Below are 20,977 nucleotides of genomic sequence, written 5' to 3'. Positions count from 1 at the left end.
GATCTGCCGGCAAGGCAGCAGCGAGGCTCGGGGAGGGGTGCCTGCCATTGCTGAGGCTTAAGTAGGTAAACAAAGCCGCTGGGAAGCTCGAACTGGGTGGAGCTCACAGCAGCTCAAGGAAACCTGCCTGTCTCTGTAGACTCCACCTCTGGGGACAGGGCACAGTAAACAATAACAAACTCAGCCGAAACCTCTGCAGACGCAAACGACTCTGTCTGACAGCTTTGAAGAGAGCAGTGGATCTCCCAACACAGAGGTTGAGATCTGAGAAGGGACAGACTCCCTGCTCAAGTGGGTCCCTGACCCCTGAGTAGCCTAACTGGGAGACATACCCCACCAGGGGCAGTCTGACACCCTACACCTCACAGGGTGGAGTACACCCCTGAGAGGAAGCTTCCAAAGCAAGAATCAGACAGGTACACTCGCTGTTCAGAAATATTATATCTTCTGCAGCCTCTGCTGCTGATACCCAGGCAAACAGGGTCTGGAGTGGACCTCAAGCAATCTCCAACAGACCTACAGCTGAGGGTCCTGACTGTTAGAAGGAAAACTTTCAAACAGGAAGGACACCTACACCAAAACCCCATCAGTACATCACCATCATCAAAGACCAGAGGCAGATAAAACCACAAAGATGGGGAAAAAGCAGGGCAGAAAAGCTGGAAATTCAAAAAAATAAGAGCGCATCTCCCCCGGCAAAGGAGCGCAGCTCATCGCCAGCAACGGATCAAAGCTGGACGGAGAATGACTTTGACAAGATGAGAGAAGAAGGCTTCAGTCCATCAAATTTCTCAGAGCTGAAGGAGGAATTACGTACCCAGCGCAAAGAAACTAAAAATCTTGAAAAAAAAGTGGAAGAATTGATGGCTAAAGTAATTAATGCAGAGAAGGTCCTAAACAAAATGAAAGAGATGAAAACCATGACACGAGAAATACGTGACAAATGCACAAGCTTCAGTAACCAACTCAATCAACTGGAAGAAAGAGTATACGCGATTGAGGATCAAATGAATGAAATGAAGCGAGAAGAGAAACCAAAAGAAAAAAGAAGAAAAAGAAATGAACAAAGCCTGCAAGAAGTATGGGATTATGTAAAAAGACCAAATCTACGTCTGATTGGGGTGCCTGAAAGTGAGGGGGAAAATGGAACCAAGTTGGAAAACACTCTTCAGGATATCATCCAGGAGAACTTCCCCAACCTAGTAGGGCAGGCCAACATTCAAATCCAGGAAATACAGAGAACGCCACAAAGATACTCCTCGAGAAGAGCAACTCCAAGACACATAATTGCCAGATTCACCAAAGTTGAAATGAAGGAAAAAATCTTAAGGGCAGCCAGAGAGAAAGGTCGAGTTACCCACAAAGGGAAGCCCATCAGACTAACAGCAGATCTCTTGGCAGAAACTCTCCAAGCTAGAAGAGAGTGGGGGCCAATATTCAACATTCTTAAAGAAAAGAATTTTAAACCCAGAATTTCATATCCAGCCAAACTAAGTTTCATAAGTGAAGAAGAAATAAAATCCTTTACAGATAAGCAAATGCTTAGAGATTTTGTCACCACTAGGCCTGCCTTACAAGAGACCCTGAAGGAAGCACTAAACATGGAAAGGAACAACCGGTACCAGCCATTGCAAAAACATGCCAACATGTAAAGACCATCGAGGCTAGGAAGAAACTGCATCAACTAACGAGCAAAATAAACAGTTAATATCATAATGGCAGGATCAAGTTCACACATAACAATCTTAACCTTAAATGTAAATGGGCTAAATGCTCCAATTAAAAGACACAGACTGGCAAACTGGATAAAGAGTCAAGACCCATCAGTCTGCTGTATTCAGGAGACCCATCTCACACGCAGAGACATACACAGGCTCAAAATAAAGGGATGGAGGAAGATTTACCAAGCAAATGGAGAACAAAAAAAAGCGGGGGTTGCAATACTAGTCTCTGATAAAACAGACTTTAAACCATCAAAGATCAAAAGAGACAAAGAAGGCCATTACATAATGGTAAAGGGATCAATTCAACAGGAAGAGCTAACTATACTAAATATATATGCACCCAATACAGGAGCACCCAGATTCATAAAGCAAGTCCTTAGAGACTTACAAAGAGACTTAGACTCCCATACAATAATAATGGGAGACTTCAACACTCCACTGTCAACATTAGACAGATCAACGAGACAGAAAGTTAACAAGGATATCCAGGAATTGGACTCATCTCTGCAGCAAGCAGACCTAATAGACATCTATAGAACTCTCCACCCCAAATCAACAGAATATACATTCTTCTCAGCACCACATCGTACTTACTCTAAAATTGACCACGTAATTGGAAGTAAAACACTCCTCAGCAAATGTACAAGAACAGAAATTATAACAAACTGTCTGTCAGACCACAGTGCAATCAAACTAGAACTCAGGACTACGAAACTCAATCAAAACCGCTCAACTACATGGAAACTGAACAACCTGCTCCTGAATGACTACTGGGTACATAACGAAATGAAGGCAGAAATGAAGATGTTCTTTGAAACCAATGAGAACAAAGATACAACATACCAGAATCTCTGGGACACATTTAAAGCAGTGTGTAGAGGGAAATTTATAGCACTAAATGCCCACAAGAGAAAGCAGGAAAGATCTAAAATTGACACTCTAACATCGCAATTGAAAGAACTAGAGAAGCTAGAGCAAACACATTCGAAAGCTAGCAGAAGGCAAGAAATAACTAAGATCAGAGCAGAACTGAAGGAGAGAGAGACACAAAAAACCCTCCAAAAAATCAATGAATCCAGGAGTTGGTTTTTTTGAAAAGATCAACAAAATTGACAGACCACTAGCAAGACTAATAAAGAAGAAAAGAGAGAAGAATCAAATCGACGCAATTAAAAATGATAAAGGGGATATCACCACCGACCCCACAGAAATACAAACTACCATCAGAGAATACTATAAACACCTCTATGCAAATAAACTGGAAAATCTAGAAGAAATGGATAATTTCCTGGACACTTACACTCTCCCAAGACTAAACGAGGAAGAAGTTGAATCCCTGAATAGACCAATAGCAGGTCTGAAATTGAGGCAATAATTAATAGCCTACCAACCAAAAAAAGTCCAGGACCAGATGGATTCACAGCTGAATTCTACCAGAGCTACAAGGAGGAGTTGGTACCATTCCTTCTGAAACTATTCCAATCAATAGAAAAAGAGGGAATCCTCCCTAACTCATTTTATGAGGCCAACATCATCCTGATACCAAAGCCTGGCAGAGACACAACAAAAAAAGAGAATTTTAGACCAATATCCCTGATGAACATCGATGCAAAAATCCTCAATAAAATACTGGCAAACCGGATTCAGCAACACATCAAAAAGCTTATCCACCATGATCAAGTGGGCTTCATCCCTGGGATGCAAGGCTGGTTCAACATTCGCAAATCAATAAACATAATCCAGCATATAAACAGAACCAAAGACAAGAACCACATGATTATCTCAATAGATGCAGAAAAGGCTTTTGACAAAATTCAACAGCCCTTCATGCTAAAAACGCTCAATAAATTCGGTATTGATGGAACGTACCTCAAAATAATAAGAGCTATTTATGACAAACCCACAGCCAATATCATACTGAATGGGCAAAAACTGGAAAAATTCCTTTTGAAAACTGGCACAAGACAGGGATGCCCTCTCTCACCACTCCTATTCAACATAGTGTTGGAAGTTCTGGCTAGGGCAATTAGGCAAGAGAAAGAAATCAAGGGTATTCAGTTAGGAAAAGAAGAAGTCAAATTGTCCCTGTTTGCAGATGACATGATTGTATATTTAGAAAACCCCATTGTCTCAGCCCAAAATCTCCTTAAGCTGATAAGCAACTTCAGCAAAGTCTCAGGATACAAAATTAATGTGCAAAAATCACAAGCATTCTTATACACCAGTAACAGACAAACAGAGAGCCAAATCAGGAATGAACTTCCATTCACAATTGCTTCAAAGAGAATCAAATACCTAGGAATCCAACTTACAAGGGATGTAAAGGACCTCTTCAAGGAGAACTACAAACCACTGCTCAGTGAAATAAAAGAGGACACAAACAAATGGAAGAACATACCATGCTCATGGATAGGAAGAATCAATATCGTGAAAATGGCCATACTGCCCAAGGTAATTTATAGATTCAATGCCATCCCCATCAAGCGACCAATGTGTTTCTTCACAGAACTGGAAAAAACTGCTTTAAAGTTCATATGGAACCAAAAAAGAGCCCGCATCTCCAAGACAATCCTAAGTCAAAAGAACAAAGCTGGAGGCATCACGCTACCTGACTTCAAACTATACTACAAGGCTACAGTAACCAAAACAGCATGGTACTGGTACCAAAACAGAGATATAGACCAATGGAACAGAACAGAGTCCTCAGAAATAATACCACACATCTACAGCCATCTGATCTTTGACAAACCTGACAAAAACAAGAAATGGGGAAAGGATTCCCTATTTAATAAATGGTGCTGGGAAAATTGGCTAGCCATAAGTAGAAAGCTGAAACTGGATCCGTTCCTTACTCCTTATACGAAAATTAATTCAAGATGGATTAGAGACTTAAATGTTAGACCTAATACCATAAAAATCCTAGAGGAAAACCTAGGTAGTACCATTCAGGACATAGGCATGGGCAAAGACTTCATGTCTAAAACACCAAAAGCAACGGCAGCAAAAGCCAAAATTGACACATGGGATCTCATTAAACTAAAGAGCTTCTGCACAGCAAAAGAAACTACCATCAGAGTGAACAGGCAACCTACAGAATGGGAGAAAATTTTTGCAATCTACTCATCTGACAAAGGGCTAATATCCAGAACCTACAAAGAACTCAAACAAATTTACAAGAAAAAAATAAACAACCCCATCGAAAAGTGGGCAAAGGATATGAACAGACATTTCTCAAAAGAAGACATTCATACAGCCAACAGACACATGAAAAAATGCTCATCACTGGCCATCAGAGAAATGCAAATCAAAACCACAATGAGATACCATCTCACACCAGTTAGAATGGCGATCATTAAAAAGTCAGGAAACAACAGGTGTTGGAGAGGATGTGGAGAAATAGGAACACTTTTACACTGTTGGTGGGATTGTAAACTAGTTCAACCATTATGGAAAACAGTATGGCGATTCCTCAAGGATCTAGAACTAGATGTACCATATGACCCAGCCATCCCATTACTGGGGATATACCCAAAGGATTATAAATTATGCTGCTATAAAGACACATGCACACGTATGTTTATTGCTGCACTATTCACAATAGCAAAGACTTGGAATCAACCCAAATGTCCATCAGTGACAGATTGGATTAAGAAAATGTGGCACATATACACCATGGAATACTATGCAGCCATAAAAAAGGATGAGTTTGTGTCCTTTGTAGGGACACGGATGCAGCTGGAAACCATCATTCTTAGCAAACTATCACAAGAACAGAAAACCAAACACCGCATGTTCTCACTCATAGGTGGGAACTGAACAGTGAGATCACTTGGACTCAGGAAGGGGAACATCACACACCGGGGCCTATCATGGGGAGGGGGGAGGGGGGAGGGATTGCATTGGGAGTTATACCTGATGTAAATGACGAGTTGATGGGTGCAGCACAGCAACATGGCACAAGTATACATATGTAACAAACCTGCACGTTATGCACATGTACCCTACAACTTAAAGTATAATAATAATAAATAAATTAAAATAAATAAATAAATAAATTTTTTTAAAAAATGGCAATGTGTATTCTGACTGGGTGTCAGGATTATCACATTTTTGGTAAACTGTCTGTACTATTGTTATGTCATTTCTATAATTTAAAATAGATTTTTTGAAAAAGAAAATTAAGAGAATTTCTTTTCCAAAACAAGTCAATGTAATCACAAATCCCAAGACCCTGAAATGCAAATATTAAGAAATTGACATTAGATCTATATAGAGACTTTTCTATTTAAAATTTCACAAAAATGTACTTGTTTTGGAGAGAGAATGGAGATTGCAGAGCCCACAGGAAAGACTACACAATCTGGAAAAGCAAAGTTCTGGCAATTTTGTGATGCTGCTGGGTTTTATATCATATACAACTGGATAACAAAAGTTAAAGAGTCAGACCAAACAAGAACTCTTTGAGTATCCTGTGGTGTCGCTCAGGCTTGTTCTTGGAAAGGGAGCAGGGGCTTTGGTGTGTCAATCTAACTTCTATAATGGGTCCAGAGACTTAGGTATGCCCAATAGAGTACAAAATTATTTTAGAAAAAAAAAAAATACAAAACAAACGTGCACGCATGCATAGATACATACATATATATAAAACTAATCTACACAAGAAAGTACTGAATAGTAATTTCCCTTCAAAAGGTATTTCCAGTGTTCAGGCTTTAAGAGACTTCACATTTATGGTACACTCCCTTTAAAATTACTTGTGATTTTTTTTTTATGTTTCAATTTTTTTCTGGAAAACAGTTTTCATAACCCAATAGCAGAAACCTTTTCTTATATGTTATTTAACCAGCATTCCTTATTAACTTTATTTCCATTCAAGATAGGTCTTTTTATGACCCCTCATTTCACTTTTCCCCAATTCCTTGCTGCGGTTTGAATGTGTCCCCCAAATTTTACGTGTTGAAAACTTAATTCCCAATGCAACAGTGTTGGAAGGTGGAGCCTAAAAAGAAGTGATTAGGTCAAGAGGGCTCTGCTCTCCTGAATGGATTAATGTTATTATCTTGAGAGTGGGTTGGTTATCAAGAGAGTGTTATAAAATTTGTTTAAAGTTTGTTATAAAAGTGAGGTCAGTGCCCCTCTTTCTCCCTCATTCTCTTAATCTCTGTTTGCCCTTCCACCATGGCATGATGTGGGAGGAAGGCCCTCACCAGATGCAGCCCCTTGATCTTGGACTTTTCAACTTCCAGAACTGTCAGCCAAATAAATTTCCACTCCTTATACATTACCCAATCTTAGTTATTCTGTTATAGCAGCATAGACTATATGGACTAGGACATCCCTTAATACTCACAATATATGTTACTGCTGTCTATGACTGAAACTATTAATTGGCATCCATCTATGTTACACCAACGACAGTGTGCCAAGTCCTATTTACTACTGATATAAAACTCTAGTTGCCTTAAATACAAATTCCACTTTAAGATCTATCCAAGAGGATGAAAATAATTGCTTGAAAGCAAGAAATTAGTTCCCTGACTTTTTTGATATTTTGTCCTTATCACCTCTGTCAAAAGTCTAACATGTTAGCTGGGCGTCATGGCACATGCCTGCAGTTCCAGCTACTTGGGAGGCGGGAGGATCGCTTGAGTTTAGGAAGTCAAGGCTGCAGTGAGCCATGATCATACCACTGTACTCCAGTGTGGGTGACACAGTGACACACAGTCTCAAAATAAATAAATAAATAAAGAAAAACCTAACATGGTGCCAAATACAGCTGAACCAGAGTTTGTACAGAATGCCTTATAATGGTTAGAAAAACTCCAGCTTTCTTCAATAAGAATAATTTCTAAATATGATTCAAATCCAAATGATTATATAAAAAGATAAAACCTTTACCTAAATGCTTTAATATTTTTTAAAAAGCATTATCCCTGATAAATTGGTCTCACAAGATAATTCAGTGATTAAAATATTTTGCTTTGATAATATGTATTCGATAGATCATAATAATAAACTCACTGGAAGGCTTAGAAATTCATTAAAGTAGTCTACAAGGAAATCATCTGTTGCCAGAGAATCTTCCTGCAAAAAAAAAACATAAAAACACAGTATTATAATTATACAACGTTTTAAATCATACCTATATTATTCTCTAATTCTGCTATGAATTTATCATCACGTAGATCTTCAAATCTCTTTTAGTCAGTAAACAGTGAACCCTCACTATAAACTGGACACAGTTTATAGTGTTTTATAGTTTCCTTCCAATCTCTGAAAGGAAAAAATAAGAAAACAGAAGGGAGCATATTCTTAAAACACTTTGCTACTATACTTAGTTGGAAAACAGAACACATAAAAAATATAGCACAGCACTTAAATGAAAATCAACAAATACAAAATAATACCACCACATGGTAAGTTTCACACAGACTTATTTAAATATATATATATTTCATAAAAATAAAGGCAGAGTCAACAAGAAGCAGTGTTTGGAGCCCAAATGAAATTGAGCATGTAAATTTCTTAAATTGCCCAATGGAAGTGATAAAAGAAGTGAAGAAAATGTTGTACTGCCCCGCCACCCCAGAATGAGATACATTTTTTAATCTGGATCTTGCTTCACTTTTGCATGAGGAAACTTTGACAATGCATGTGTTCTAAGAATAAAGATTGCGTACATTTTTTCCATAACTATCTCATTCACCAACATAGCCACTTTTCAAATTGGCAAAATTGAAAAGCCACTGCCAAGAACAAAATCTCTCTTCCAAATCCTAAGACACCTTATTTTATTAGTAATTGTTTCCATTATGTCAAAAGCACATCATGGCATAACTGTTGTATGGTACATGTGTTTATTTTGTTATTCATAATTATATTTCAATTTTGCAAATCTAACATGAAAGTTGACAATATGACACAATGCTATTATTTCCATATGGCTGATTACTTTCTTTTTATACTGGCCAATGTTTTAAAATGTACTGAAGTATATAGTGCTATAAGGAAGACACTATAGCATATTGCACCTATTTTGGGAAGTAGATTTTCAGGGTAATTTCTTTAAGTAATTGCAGCATCAGAAGAGAGTTATAAACAATCACTTATAGAATTTATATCAAGAAACTTACTAGAAACCTCAAAACAAAAGATTTAGTTTTCTAAAAATTTCAACTGATTAAAATAACAACAAACTAAGGATTTAATAAATTTTCTACCTTAGTAGTAGTACCTTAGTAGCACGTGCTCAAAGAAAGTCCTGATTGGCAAAGTCTAACAAAGCAGAACAAGGCAGATATCCTTTTGGGGGAAACTACAAGGTATTTAATAACCTATCAGACTTTACCTTCCAAAGTTACTTTAATAATTCCAACTGTATTTAGTGGACTATCTAGTTTTTGCTAACTCTTATGAGAAAACATCTGAATTCTGGGTAGAAGGCATTGTGCTACAATAAGGGTGGCCAAATTTGGCAGTACTGGATCACATGATCAGAAATCCACAGATGTGAACAGTGTATATCTTAAATAACATACAGTAGTGCAATACAATCCCTTGTTAGTTTTTCTAAAGTATACATTTCATTTTTAATTTTTAGTCATAATACAGAATATGTATTTCATAGCACCAGGTGGACCTAAGTATTGCCTAGAATTGCCACACTGCCTGAAATTTCTAATTTCCAGATTCATATATTCATTTCCAGATGTCCTGCACTTCTAAAAGATTCTAATTCAATGAACTATCTGAGAGGAGATACTCGTTTTGTTTTTGTTTTAAGACAAGGTCTTGCCCTGTCACCCAGGCTGGAGTGCAGAGGCGTGATCTCAGCTCACTGCAACCTCCGCCTCCTGGGTTCAAGTGATTATCATGCCTCTGCCTCCTATCTGGGACTACAGGCACCCACCACCATGCCCGGCTAATTTCTGTATTTTTTGTAGAGACAAGGTTTCACCATGTTGCCCAGGCTGGTCTCGAAGTCCTGGCCTCAAGTGATCTGCCCGCCTCGGCCTCCTAAAGTGCTGGGATTACAAGCATGAGCCACCATGCCCAGCCCTGTTTTTTGTTTTTTTCCTTAACCTATTTCAGATAGATAACTTTGAATGAATAATTAGAAAATGAAATAGAAGATACATACGGCAATCCCAATTTTTTTGTTATTAAATTCAACAGATATAAATATACTCTGTCAAACTGCCATAAAGGTTTTCAAAGTTTACTCTAGATTCCTGAGCTCAGCTCATCTCACCAGGGACTGGTAAGAGTTCTCAGGTGGCAGCAGTAGCACTGCTCTAACCCCTTGGTGACTTGACATTTCCTAGGCATTCAGTCATATCCTTTGGTTTGCACTTACAGAAAACTATGAAAACCTCAGGTATTATCAAATACATCAAAATCAATATTTCTTTTCTAAAATTGTGCCTTAATTTCTATCAATATCAAACCTCAGCAGTTGCGTTGATATTGGGTAGTTACACAATGGGAAATAAGCGCTGCCTCCAAGTACGATCTGCTCACCCACATGTGGCACTTGAGTGGAAAGGCTTGTCCTTCTCTTAGTAAATAAAAGAACCTATTTTCCCACTGTAGTTTCTAGTTCAATGTGTTCAAAATATCTTGTCACATCAGTAAGCAGTCTTGTAAACCCATGTGTATCTGATAAGCCCTTTACACCACAAACCCTTTAATTAAAAAAAAAAAAAAAAAAAAATTAAGGCCTTGAGCTGAAGAAGTAACTCAGTTACTCTCAGAGTTTCCACAATCCCATTACTTGGCTATATTAAAATGCTCTAAGTCTCTATGCTTAGGTTTAACATCTTCCAAATAATCAATAAACTGGTGATGGTTAATGGTATAATCAAGAAGAAAACTGAGTTAGAATCATTTCCTCCATTACATCATTCCATAAACCTGACTGCAAAATTTGCAACACAGATTCTCTGTTGAATGAAGGTAGGAACACTTCTTCAGAATTGAATGTACTCTTGAAACCCGTTTTTTTTTTTTTATGTATTACAGGTGTGCCATCTGTGAAAATGAAGTCAGCTTTTCCATTTTTAGTCCAAACTTCTCAAATGTCTTACTGAAAGAGGGTTAACAAAATAGTTTATGTGTGCTTGCTAATTATGGTAGGTAAAATGTTTTGCTTAAAGTTATTTTGCTGCAACTTCAAATCAGATTAACTACAATTTTTTTTTTTTTTTTTTTTGAGACAGGGTCTTGCTCTGTCACTTAGGTGCTTAACTAATTTAAAAAACTTTTTTTTTTTTTTTGTAGAGACAGGGTCTCACTATATTGCCTATGCTGGTCTTGAACTCCTGGGCTCAAGCAATCCTCCCACCTAGACCTCCCAAAGTGCTGGGATTACAAGCATGAGCCACCACACCCAGTCCAATTTCTTTACAACTCTAAAAGATGCAAGATATACAAAGACATTATAAGCAAGGAAGAGGAAATAAGAAGACAAAAAACCCACAGTCCAAGAAAGAATATGATACATGCCATAAGAGAATTACAATATAAACTGTTTCTTCCAAAGGAAGGAAAGATGTTATCTGGTAAGAAGAATCAGAATAGACTCAAGTGGGAAAAATGGCCTTTGAAATGCATTTCAAATAACTTCAAATTCCGTATTTAGAAATATAAATATGAGGGGTAATAATGCTGAGTACACAGAGAAACACATGAGCAAAGGAGAGAGGCCAGAAAGCAAGACAGCATAGTAGGTGTCTCTGGGGAATGGGGGCAAGAATCAACTGAGAAGGAGCTTGAAGAACTTTCTAGGACATGAAAATGTTCTACATATGCATTGGAGTTTGGATTACACAGGTGTATACATTTGTCAAAATTCACCAAATTATTCTTTAAATGTTTGCATTTCAGTGTATAAATTTTGCATCAACAAAAGAATCATAAACTAATATTGAATACTATTAATAGTTCATGATACTCATGAAGTATTTAGAGGTGAAGTTTATCAATGTCTGTAACTTACTTTAAAATGCATAAAAAATAAGATGGACTGATAGATGGATGATGAGATAGGCCAGCTATGTGAAAAAACAAATGTAACAAAAATTGTGAAATCTTAGTGGTAGGTATATCGGTGTTCACTATACAATTCTTTTAATCCTTACATGTTTAAATTTTTTCCTAGTAAATGTTTGGAGGGGGGCCTTATTACAAGGAAATAAGATCAAGTTTCTCTGCACATTATGGACAGGCTTCTTAGCCTTCTGTGTATTAAATAACAGATTCTCAAATCAGCATCATTGCCTCTAGAATAAATTCCTGGTTATCTGACCATCTTCTGACTACTACTCTGCAATCCTATCTACCAAGGGACTGACCTCTGGTTCACCATCCTATCCATCATATGCCAAACCTCATCTTTCCTATTCTTTCTTATCCGTACCACCCTATGGGTCAGTCTTCCTAGCCACACCTCATTTAATACAAGGGATCCATTTGTTCCCCCAGTCTCCAATCCTTTTCTACCACAAAAAGGGCTTATGGTGAATGCAATTTGGCTCCTGCCCACTGTCCAGCCTTATCTCATACTACACGCTGTAGTCATAGCAATTTTTTTATAGTTCCGCACCTTGGCACATGGTGATTATTCTGCCCAGAAAAATTTTCCCTCTTATTCATGTACCCATCTTTTTTCTTCTCCAGAAGTCTGCAGTAGTGGTCATCTGTATTTCCCCTATAAAAACCTTTATCACTTCATACTGTAATTGTTTACATGTCTCATCCTGGATTGTGAACTTCTGGAGGAAAAGGGCTGCTTCCTATTTATTCTTTTAATTTTTTCAATGCCTTTAGATAGTAAACGTTTACAACATTTTTTACTGAATAATTGAAAGATTACACTGAGGACACAAAGCCTAAAGAGAAAAGACTAATAACTTAAAAAAAAAAACTCTAACAAATAATACTAATTAAAAGAAGAGATACTGTCAAAAGAGAAAGAGTCAGAAAAAGAGAATACAAGGTGAGACAAGCTCCACAGCACATCTTGTTGAAAGTATAGCTTGCCTAGATCAAGGCATTTTTGACATTTGAAAACCAAAAGCCCATGTATCAGATCCCCACTGGTTTGCAAAATTATATTTTCTATAAATGAAGTCTATGAAAGAGGAAGATATTAAAAAGGTTCATGCAATGAGGAGCAAAAGTATGGACTCTGCTTTTATCCTCCAAAGGTTATCATCACAGATTACATCAGTATCTATCCAGAAGTACTTTTCCATCGGGCTTCTGTCCTGTCCTCTCCTGCCCTCCCCTCCTCTCTCTTCCCCTCCCCTCCCTTTACCTCCCTTCTTTTCTCTTCTCCCCTTCCCTTTCCTTCTCTCTGTCTCTCTCTCTCAACAAGTACACAAAAGACTTGAGAAGGTGAAGGAAGCTCTGGACGCCCCAACCCCTTACCCCCGCCACTTTTATTTTATTTTATTTTATTTTATTGAGATGGAATCTTACTCTGTCACCAGGCTGGAGTGCAGTGGCACAATCTCGGCTCACTGCAACCTCCGCCTCCCAGGTTCAAGAGATTCTCCTGCCTCAGCCTCCTGAGTAGCTGGGAGTATAGGCACGTGCCACCACGCCCAGCTAATTTTTGTATTTTTAGTAGAGACAGGGTTTCACCATGTTGGCCAGGATAGTCTGAATCTCCTGACCTCATGATCCACCCACCTCAGCCTCCCAAAGTGCTGGGATTACAGGTGTGAGCCACCGCGCCTGGCCTGGACTCGCTTTTATCCAGTCATATCTCGAATTATACCTACTAGGCTTAAGACAATTCATTAGGCACAAATACCCTAAGGTTTTCTCCTTGTACAAAGATCTTTACAACTCACTGCAAAGATCGCGCCACTGCCCTCCAGCCTGGGCGCCAGAGCAAGACTCTGTCTCAAAAAAAAAAAAAAAAAAAAAAAAAGATCTTTACAACTCAATATATTCATTTAAAGCAGAGAGTATCTCACACCCTTGGTCACCTTTTCTCCCATTCTATACGGTTAAAAAGAGGATGTGGCAAACTTCTCTAAATTCCGATGTACTTTCAATTCAAACCTCACACTTAACACTTAACTGCTTATCCTTTTACTGTTTCATATTAAAGGCCATCTCTCTGATCAGAAGGTATGCTACTTTGGGGATTAATAATAATGTTTATACCCAGTAGTGTCTAATATGGCCATACCTTGAAAAAGTTGCTTAAAGTTATTTACTAACTTAACAATGGGACTGCTAATAGTTTCTGTAGTTCCAAAAAAGCATCAGAGAATTTGATTCCTACCCAGAGTAAAGGATTCCATAGAGATGAAAGAATTCCAAATAGCCTAACACTTTACAAAGGACCTCTGGGACCTGTCTTAGTTTCCTAAAGACTTGTTCACAACACTTCTGGCCACTAGCTCTGCAACCTCTTAAAGAAACAAGAACAGGAGAAAGTAGGGGTGGTACTTAGGTCTAGCCCTGCCTTCCAGTGTTTCCATATAAAGCTGCCTAGTGTGTCAGCCCCAGTAGGCTCTCACTGTTCATTTAACCCAATTATGTATAATTTAACATATTTTATTTGGAAAAAAAAAACACCAAGTGGTCATTAATTGCCAAGTAATTAGTCATGTTTATGAGGACTGGAATTATGGACCTTTTTTCTATACAGTTGTCCCTTGGTATCCACTGGAGATTGGTTCCAGGACCCCCCACAGATACTGAAATCTGGGGATACTCAAGTCCCTCATATAAAATGGCATAGTATTTGCATATAACCTACACCCATCCTCCCATGTACTTTAAATCATCTCTAGATTTCTTACAATACCTAATACAATGTAAATGTTATGTAAATGGTTGTTGTCCTATATTTTTAAAGTTTGTATTTTTTTCTGAAATTTTTTTTTTTTTTTGAGACAGAGTCTCACTCTGTCACCAAGGCTGGAGTGCAATGGTGTGATCTGGGCTCACTGCAACCTCCACCTCCCAGGTTCAAGCGATTCTCCTGCTTCAGCCTCCCAAGTGGCTGGGACTACAGGCATATGCCATCACATCCAGCTAATTTTTGTATTTTTGGTAGAGACGCAGTTTCACCACATTGGCCAGGCTGGTCTCGAACTCCTGACCTCAGGTGATCCACCTGCAACGGCCTCCCAAAGTGCTGGGGTTACAGGTGTGAGCCACTGCACCTGGCCTTTTTCTGAATATTTTCAATCCAAGTTTGGTTGAATCCACAAATGTGGAATCCATGGATATGGAGAGCCAACTATGTTACTGTATGTTAAAATAATGAGAATGTCCTCATGCTTGAGAAATACCCTATGTTTATTATAATTTCATTCAACCTGTAAAAATAACAAAATAGAAATTTGAACAGACTAAAAATTAGCTAAAAATGAATACCATTTTTAACAAGTAAAATACAAGTAAATACTGCTTAAAGCTAAAGTTTATCTTAATTTGATGGTAAGATTACAAGGTATTCTCTTTTTTAACTTTTCCTTTTTTAAACAGCTTTCAATCTGCTTTTAGAGTTAATAAAACTGTGGGTTTTCTAAATCAGAAAACCTTCAACAAAATAGATCATTACACTACAATGTTTTTACTCCATAAAGAATTTTCTTTCCTGGATTCAATTTTTTGATGGAAGACTTGATAAAGACTTTTTTTGAAGCCTGGCACACTTACTTGCATAGTGACAAACAAACTACTTTTAAGGTACAAGAAAAAGATATTATTTTGAATATAAAAGTCAGGTACTTAAATATTTACTATTAATGCACTCTATTTTAATGATAAAAAAATTTAAGAGTCACTCTCACTTTAAACTTTCTGAATGTGTACCTTACACCTTACTTTAGCTGTAAGTTTAAAGTGAGAGTGACTCCTAAATTTTTATTTTTATTTTATTTTATTTTTTTGAGATGGAGTCTCGCTCTGTTGCCCAGGCTGGAGTGTGGTGGTGTGATCTTGGCTCACTGAAACCTCTGCCTTCTGGGTTCAAGCAATTCTCCTGCCTCAGCCTCCCGAGTAGCTGAGACTACAGGCACTCCTGGCTAATTTTTTTTTTTTTTTTTTTTTTTGTATTTTTAGTAGAGACAAGGATTCACTGTGCTAACCAGGATGGTCTCAATCTCCTGACTTTGTGATCCGCCCCACCTTGACCTCCCAAAGTGCTGGGATTATAGGCATAAGCCACTGTGCCCAGCCCTAAATTTTAATGTGTAAATTTTGTAATTCACTCTCACTTTAAACTTTCTCAATGTGTACCTTATACCTAGGTAAAAAATTAAAAATATATACAAGGTATGTGTCCCTGACAAACAAATACTTTATTCTAAATGAGTTATTCTATCCTTTGAGGATGAAGACACCATGTTAAGTTTCAAATATTATTTTGCGGGTGTCCACAACAGCATTGTACTTTTAGATCCACTGAGAAAATACAATATGAAAAAAAAGTTGGTATGAACACAGGAGCACAAAACCAAAAAAACAAAAAACAGAAAACTACTTAAATAAAATAATATTTTTCTCAATCACAAGCAGTTGTAATCATAAGGCATTAATCATAAGGTATTGCGGCTTCCCAAACATCAGGGACCCAGGCCCCTCTGATCTTATGTCTCTGCCATCCTCAAGATGCCAGGTCCACCTCATGATCTAAGATGACTGCTTTAGCTCCAGCATCACAACTTTATTCCAGCCAGCAGAAAAGAAGAAAAAGGGTTCATTCTTTCCTTCTACACTTATGTAAGTATTAAAGTTAGAATAGCCCAGCTTCTAAATGTGGCTCAACTAATTACTAGCTGTGTGACCTAAGGGTCCGTTATTTGATCTTTATAAACATCAGCTCTCCAGAGAAGTAGGACACAACACTTCTGCTTACATCGTATTGGCCAGAATTTGGTTCCATAAACACATTTGGCTGTAAGGGAAACTAGAAAACGTAGTCTTAACCTGGGATAGCAATGGTTCTAATATCTACTATGGAAAAGGAGAGAATGGAGTTTGGGGAACTACAGGTCCCTGACACATTTTTCCTAAGAATATGTAATTTATTAATGAGAACAATACTTTCACACTTTGGAAAAACAGGTAAATACATGTGCAAGACATGTTAATTATTTAATCTATAGACAATACTTGGTTGAGCATGTGAATTTGAGAATCTGGTTATAAACTGCTCTCAGCTAAAAGCTGCTCAGAGCTCACAGGCAGTCTGGATGATGTTAGTTGGAAAGGCTTAATGGAGGAGATTAGCTGGGCCTTGAAGAATGTGCAAGATTGTGAAATAGATGGGGAAGGGCAACTGAGACAAAATTTGACAGCAAAGGCAAGGAGAAAAGTGGGGTATAGTTTGGCTGGGGCAGGAGGCATGTGGATGTAGTTTATAAACGAAACCAAAAACAGTAAGAATGTTGTCTTTATCACAGAGCAAAGCATTGGGAGATAAGGTTAAAGAAGGCTGAAAAGTTATAGAAAAGGTTTTGAAGGCTTAAAGCAAAGCATTTGACATTTTGGCTTTACCAGTTACGAGATATGCGGCCTCAGGCCCATTTAGTTAACCACTGTGAACTTCGACCTCCTCTTCTGTGAAATGTGGGCAGTAATAACCACCTAATAGTGTTGTTAGTAGCTAGTATGTGGTTAGCACCTAATAGGGTTGTTAGTAGCTAGTATGTGGTCAGCATTCAATAAATACTAGCTATTAATAAAAGCTCTGAGCAAGCTAGTAACATGGTAATGTTTTAAAAAATTAATAGCAATCTGATAGCCAGGGTAAGAGTGACAGGAAAGGGAAAAATCTAAAGGCAGACAGAGCAAAGGAATAGGGAGTAATCTAATACAAGTGATGCTCAGGAGCTTGAATTTTACGCTTTAGACAAAGAAAAATTGGAGTTGGCAGAAGGAATATTGGAGGCAATGACATCAGTTAGGATTACTACCAAAGTCCAGGCCCAGGGTGGGGGCCTGAAATGAGACAGTAGTTGTGTGGATGGAGAAAAAGATATGGCTACGAAAAGAGCTTGGTAAATGATTGCAGGCAGGGGATGAAGAAAAGGGAAGCAAGGCTTTGAGTGACTGGCCAGTGGCACCACAAACCAAAATAAGAAGTGGAGGAAAAACAGCATGGGGTCGGGGGGCCTGAGGAGGGTTCAGTTTAGACTGTTGACACAGACATTCAGATGATGAAGAGTCCCAATAACCCACTGGATATATAGAGCTGGCATTAAAAGTGGTGTCTGGACTGGAGTTGTGGAGATGTGGAAGTCCCACGAAACAGGGGTACTGAAGCTATAGGAGGAGAAGAGGAGCTCACCCAGAGAAAGCCCAGAGAACAGAATCCTGAAGGTCAGTACTTTCATGAGAAAAGAAAAAGAGAAGCCAGAAAGGGGGAATAATAATGAAAGATAAGAGAACTCGGAGACAGTGAAATTAAGCCAAGAGAAAGGGAACGCCTAGAGTCTTCAAGCTATCATGAGTTCAAGGATGGGGCCAACATCTAAAATGGTTAGGTGAACTGCTCAAACGGTAAGTGGCGTGTTGTTGAGTGTTCTTCAGCAGTATGGGAAAAAATTTGCTGGCTTCAGAAATGCTCACCTCCTGCTGCAACTAAGAGTAGTTCAGGAAGGCCTGGAGCAACTTAAAGAAATTTCCCATTAAAAGCAGAGTGGCTGGGCCTGGCATGGTGGCTCGGGTCTGTAATCCTAGCACTTCAGGAGGCCAAGGTGGGTGGATCGCTTGAGCCCAGGAATTTGAGACTGGCCTGGGCAACATGGTGAAACTCTGTCTCTACAAAAAATATAAAAATTAGCCAGGTGTGCTGGCATGTGCCTATAGTGCCAGCAACTCAGATGGCTGAGCCAGGAAGATCACCTGAGCCCAGGGAGGTCAGGGCTGCAGGGAGCTGTGATGGGGCCACTACACTCCAGCCTGGGTGACAGAGGGAGACCCTGTCTCAAAATATGTGTGTGTGTGTGTGTGTGTGTGTGTGTGTGTGTATAATGTATTTTTTTTCTTAAAGCAGAGCTCTGCCAACATGGCCAGAAGATGGGAGGAATTTCTGACTTGCTCTGTGTACCTCTACCTTCAGTGGCTCTGTGTGTGTGTGTGTCTGTCTCTCCCAGCAATGGACCAGAGCTCTGGAAAGGTGAATGTGAAAGCCACCAGCACACACAGCCTTAGCCCTTTCTTCTCTGTTAGGCCCTGCTATACGGTGAACTTCTTGAGACTTAACCTCAGCATCTAGGACCACATTATGACTATACAATCACTCATGTTTGTTGATTGAAAGCCAAAAGCAAATAAGATAATTAGCCAACATAAGTGCTGGAAGACATAAATAAATAATGGAAGTGCTTAGAGCTCTTGGAATCAGACTCAGACCTTGGTAGGAATTAGGTTCTGACACCTCATGTTTGTCTGTGTAACCTCAGGCAAGTTCCATAACCACTGTATACAATGGGAATTACAATGGAACCCACCCTAAATGTAGCACTCACCTAAATGACAATATATAGGATATATTTAGCAAAGTACTTTTATTATTTAACCTCTCTATAAGTCTGAGCTGAGAGTATTTAGTACATTTGTAAAGGAATGATAAATTGACCACTCTTTATCCATCAATGCCATTTACTTTTGTTTACTCCAACCAGGAACTGCACAGCCACATCACAATAGAGCCATGGAGATAAAACTTTCCTCTCATGGAGTCATTAAAGAGTTTAGAGAAATTAAATGAGGCCATCTATGTGAAAGAACTTTAACGATGAACAACATCCACCATACAAATTAACTGGCCCCTTCTTAAAAATGTGCCAGATAGAGAATTCAAAAAAATCTTGTACACAGTTATTACAATTGTTTCTAAACCAAAACTCTGGCAAAAAGGAGGAAAGAAAACACACAGCTTTCTTCTATGATCTAATATTTGCTATATTTTTAAAGGCCAAAAAAAAAAAAATAGCCCCTTGAAATCGTACTTACAAATTCTTCTTCTGTAATAGCTGGTGGCTCTGAAACAAGACAAAATATTACATTATCTCCCTCAAAACTGATTTCCTTTGAGTAAATGAAATCATGGGAGACAGCACCTAGCCCTATGTTATACACGGGCACGCTCAGTACATCTCTGGCCCTCTCTTCATTCTCTGTACATGGCTTGCATTTTAAGTTGGAATTCAAGGTGGAAGTGGGAAGGAAAGGCCTCTGGAATCCTGCCTGGTCACTAATTCACCGTGACCCAGCAGTTACCCTTCTTTATAGATGGAACCCTCTATTATTCTACGTACAATATGTAGAATTAAGCGAGATAATGAGGTGCCAGCGTAAACCGGCGAGGACGTGAAATTCGTCATGAAATCCAACAGGAGGGCAGTGAAGCCCTTTTTTCTCATGTCTGGGAGCGGGGGTACCTCTAGGAGGGCAGGAGGTAAAGTCCAGAGGCTGGCGCGTGGTGCGGCCCGGACGCCGCAGGCTGGTCCTCCGTCCCTGTGGGGCCGCCACCTACCCGCTGTGAGCCTCTTCACGGGCATGCCGTCGCCTCTGCCCGCTCCTGGAGCCCGCGCGGGCCGTCAGGGCCCCAGCGCGCTGGCCCAGCGCGGGTCAGGGCCGGAGCGACGCGGCGGCGGCGCGCGGGCGCCGGAACTACGCCGGCTCGTGTGGCCCGCAACGCGCCTGGGTTGCTATGGAGCTTAGACAATGCGGCCGCCTTGGGAGGCCGAGGCCGCCCTGTCAGGCGCCTTTCAGGGTTACCAAGCCGCGATGGGAAGGACCCAGCCGCCTCCTGCCCTCCCTTCCTCTTCCTTCTGTGCAGGGGCCAGCGCCGCGGAGGACTGGGGACGGACGCGCGTGCAGATCCGCGGCGCAGTCACCCGGGAGGGGCGCCCTGGAGAAGCCTGTGGCCCTCCAGACCCGACTGGCCGCTAATTCGTTACTGTGGAACCGCGGCTCAGGCCTGTTCTTCCTCCACTACAGCCAAACAGCACCGGCTAGAGAAACGCGGTGCTCCACGGGAGGGAGAGGCCGCGGGCACGCGGGGCGCGAGGCCGCCAGAGCGGCTGGTCCCGGGAAGCGGAGGAAGCAGGGAAGACTCGGGCCTCGAGTTTTCATCATTCCTCAGGAGGCCCACAACACACAGCTCTTGATCTCCATCACAGTTGTATGAAATGCTTGTGTAAAAAGTTAAATAATTCGCGGCCTATAGGAACCGCGAACTTCCCCAACACGTGTGTGCCAGTTAGGACTGC

The 20,977-nt window shown here is 39.7% G+C and overlaps 1 protein-coding gene across 13 annotated transcripts in view; it reads right to left on the bottom strand.

The window, feature by feature from the left end:
- LOC105476133 (regulator of G protein signaling 22) overlaps positions 1 to 20,387 on the bottom strand; it is a 177,310-nt gene extending 156,923 nt beyond the window's left edge. For 2 of the 13 annotated variants that reach the window (XM_071067477.1, XM_071067478.1), the window contains exons 1-3: positions 20,239 to 20,387; positions 19,716 to 19,744; positions 7,746 to 7,808 (exon numbers count right to left, since the gene is read on the bottom strand). In XM_071067477.1, the coding sequence (XP_070923578.1) occupies positions 7,746 to 7,808; positions 19,716 to 19,744; positions 20,239 to 20,263 (117 nt within the window). In that variant the 5' untranslated portion in view covers positions 20,264 to 20,387. Of the gene's footprint in view, positions 1 to 7,745; positions 7,809 to 19,715; positions 19,745 to 20,143 lie in introns of all 13 variants that reach the window. The other 11 variants (XR_011606381.1, XM_071067469.1, XM_071067475.1 and 8 more) reach the window with 9 other exon arrangements.
- Positions 20,388 to 20,977: the final 590 nt, after the last annotated feature.

This window comes from Macaca nemestrina, chromosome 8, assembly GCF_043159975.1.
Source record: "Macaca nemestrina isolate mMacNem1 chromosome 8, mMacNem.hap1, whole genome shotgun sequence".
Lineage (NCBI taxonomy): Eukaryota > Metazoa > Chordata > Mammalia > Primates > Cercopithecidae > Macaca > Macaca nemestrina.
Note: the sequence above shows the minus strand (reverse complement) of the source record. Positions and strands in the feature narration are given on the sequence as shown.